The following is a 1,709-nucleotide window of genomic DNA, read 5'->3' as shown; positions in this document are numbered from 1 at the left end:
GAGGGGATGGAGGGAAGGAGGGATGAGAGGTGACTGAGGCGATGGAGGGAGGGAGGGAGGGATGAGAGGCGGCTGTGGGGAGGAGGGAGGGAGGGATGAGAGGTGGCTGTAGGGATGGAGGGAGGGAGGGATGAGAGGTGGCTGTAGGGATGGAGGGAGGGAGGGAGGGAGAGGTGGCTTTGGGGAGGGAGGGAGGGAAGGAGGGTTGAGAGGTGGCTGTGGGAATGGAGGAAGGGATGAGAGGTGGCTGTGGAAGGAGGGAGGGAGAAGTGGCTGTGGGGATGGAAGGAGGCAGCGATGAACTACGGGAGTTGACGGGATCCGTTATTTCAGAGTGGCCGGCTCTCTCCCAGCCGTTGGGGAGCTGTGAGCCTGGGAGCAACGACTCGGAGGGCAGCGATTACGATGATGTCCAAGGCCTGGCATACTAGGAAAGGGACATCACTGCAAGTCTGTGCCTCCAGCCCTCCCTCCTGCCTTCAATACAGTGACAGCAAATCAGTGGGTGATAACTGAACCTCACATCCCTGCACTGAATGTGTTTGATTAGCACAAGGTCAGGCTTGGGGGAAGGTTTGTCAGCGGGTCCCAGAACCAGGCCTGGACTGACCAGCATTTCCCAGTGCAGACCCTGTGGCTCCAGAAGGGGTTGCACTCCTCTACCAACTGACAGCTCTGACCCTGAGAAATCCACGGAGTCCTTCCCAAGAACATCCCCTTCCCAGCCCACATTCTCTGCTGATGCCCAGCTAGCCCTGACCACTCAGGCCCATAAGTGAACCCCCGGTGTCTGGGGAGTGTCCGGGACTCCATCCTCAGTGCTCAGGACACAGGCCAAGCTCTCCAGGATGGCTGCCAGGGTCATGGGCTCTATTCCCAGCCGGGAAAGGTGCTTGGACACACGGTGATGGGCGCAGCACAGAGACCTAGTTGGAGCCCTAGGGATGGTAAGCTGGAGGTCAGAAGTCCTAGGGGAGCAGCCAGACTTCTTGGCTCCCTTTCGGACAGTGACTTATGGGGCTGGGTTCAATCCTTGGTATGTAGATTCCCCATGGCAATAACCAGTCCCCAGTGATTAGCCTGCAGACAGGAACTGGGGTGCTCAGATTCAATGCACAGGGGGTAGCTCCTCCCCCAGGCCTCTGGCTTCATCCCCACTGGGCAGAAGCAGCTAGGAGGGGATGTTCCATAGCTGGGTTCCAGCAATGACTCTTTCCTGTCGGGGGAGACTGTACATCACAGACCAAGCAGCCTATGAGATCCAAGCCCCTGGCTTTGAGGGGAAGGTCAGCCTGTGGTTGAGGCAGTGCCTGACACTCAAGAAAGCTGGGTTCATAGAATCATAGAATATCAGGGTTGGAAGGGACCTCAAGAGGTCATCTAGTCCAACCCCCTGCTCAAAGCAGGACCAATTCCCAACTAAATCATCCCAGCCAGGGCTTTGTCAAGCCGTGCCTTAAAAACCTCCAAGGAAGGAGACTCCACCACCTCCCTAGGTAACGCATTCCAGTGCTTCACCACCCTCCTAGTGAAATAGTGTTTCCTAATATCCAACCTGGACCTCCCCCACTGCAACTTGAGACCATTGCTCCTAGTTCTGTCATCTGCCACCACTGAGAACAGCCGAGCTCCATCCTCTTTGGAACCCCCCTTCAGGTAGTTGAAGGCTGATATCAAATCCCCCCCTCATTCTTCTCTTCTGGAGACTA

At 56.8% G+C, this 1,709-nt stretch overlaps 1 protein-coding gene across 3 annotated transcripts in view; it reads left to right on the top strand.

Annotated features, from left to right (window-relative positions):
- Positions 1-1,427, top strand: part of CD6 (CD6 molecule) — a 30,411-nt gene extending 28,984 nt beyond the window's left edge. For all 3 annotated transcript variants that reach the window (XM_034767668.1, XM_034767667.1, XM_034767666.1), the window contains exon 13: positions 334-1,427. In XM_034767668.1, coding sequence (XP_034623559.1) covers positions 334-431 — 98 coding nt within the window. In that variant the 3' untranslated portion in view covers positions 432-1,427. The remainder of the gene's footprint in view (positions 1-333) is intronic.
- The last annotated feature ends 282 nt before the right edge of the window (positions 1,428-1,709 follow it).

This window comes from Trachemys scripta, chromosome 4 (assembly GCF_013100865.1).
Source record: "Trachemys scripta elegans isolate TJP31775 chromosome 4, CAS_Tse_1.0, whole genome shotgun sequence".
Classification (NCBI taxonomy): domain Eukaryota; kingdom Metazoa; phylum Chordata; order Testudines; family Emydidae; genus Trachemys; species Trachemys scripta.
The sequence above is the reverse complement of the archived record's forward strand: the minus strand, read 5'-3'. Positions and strand labels throughout refer to the sequence as shown.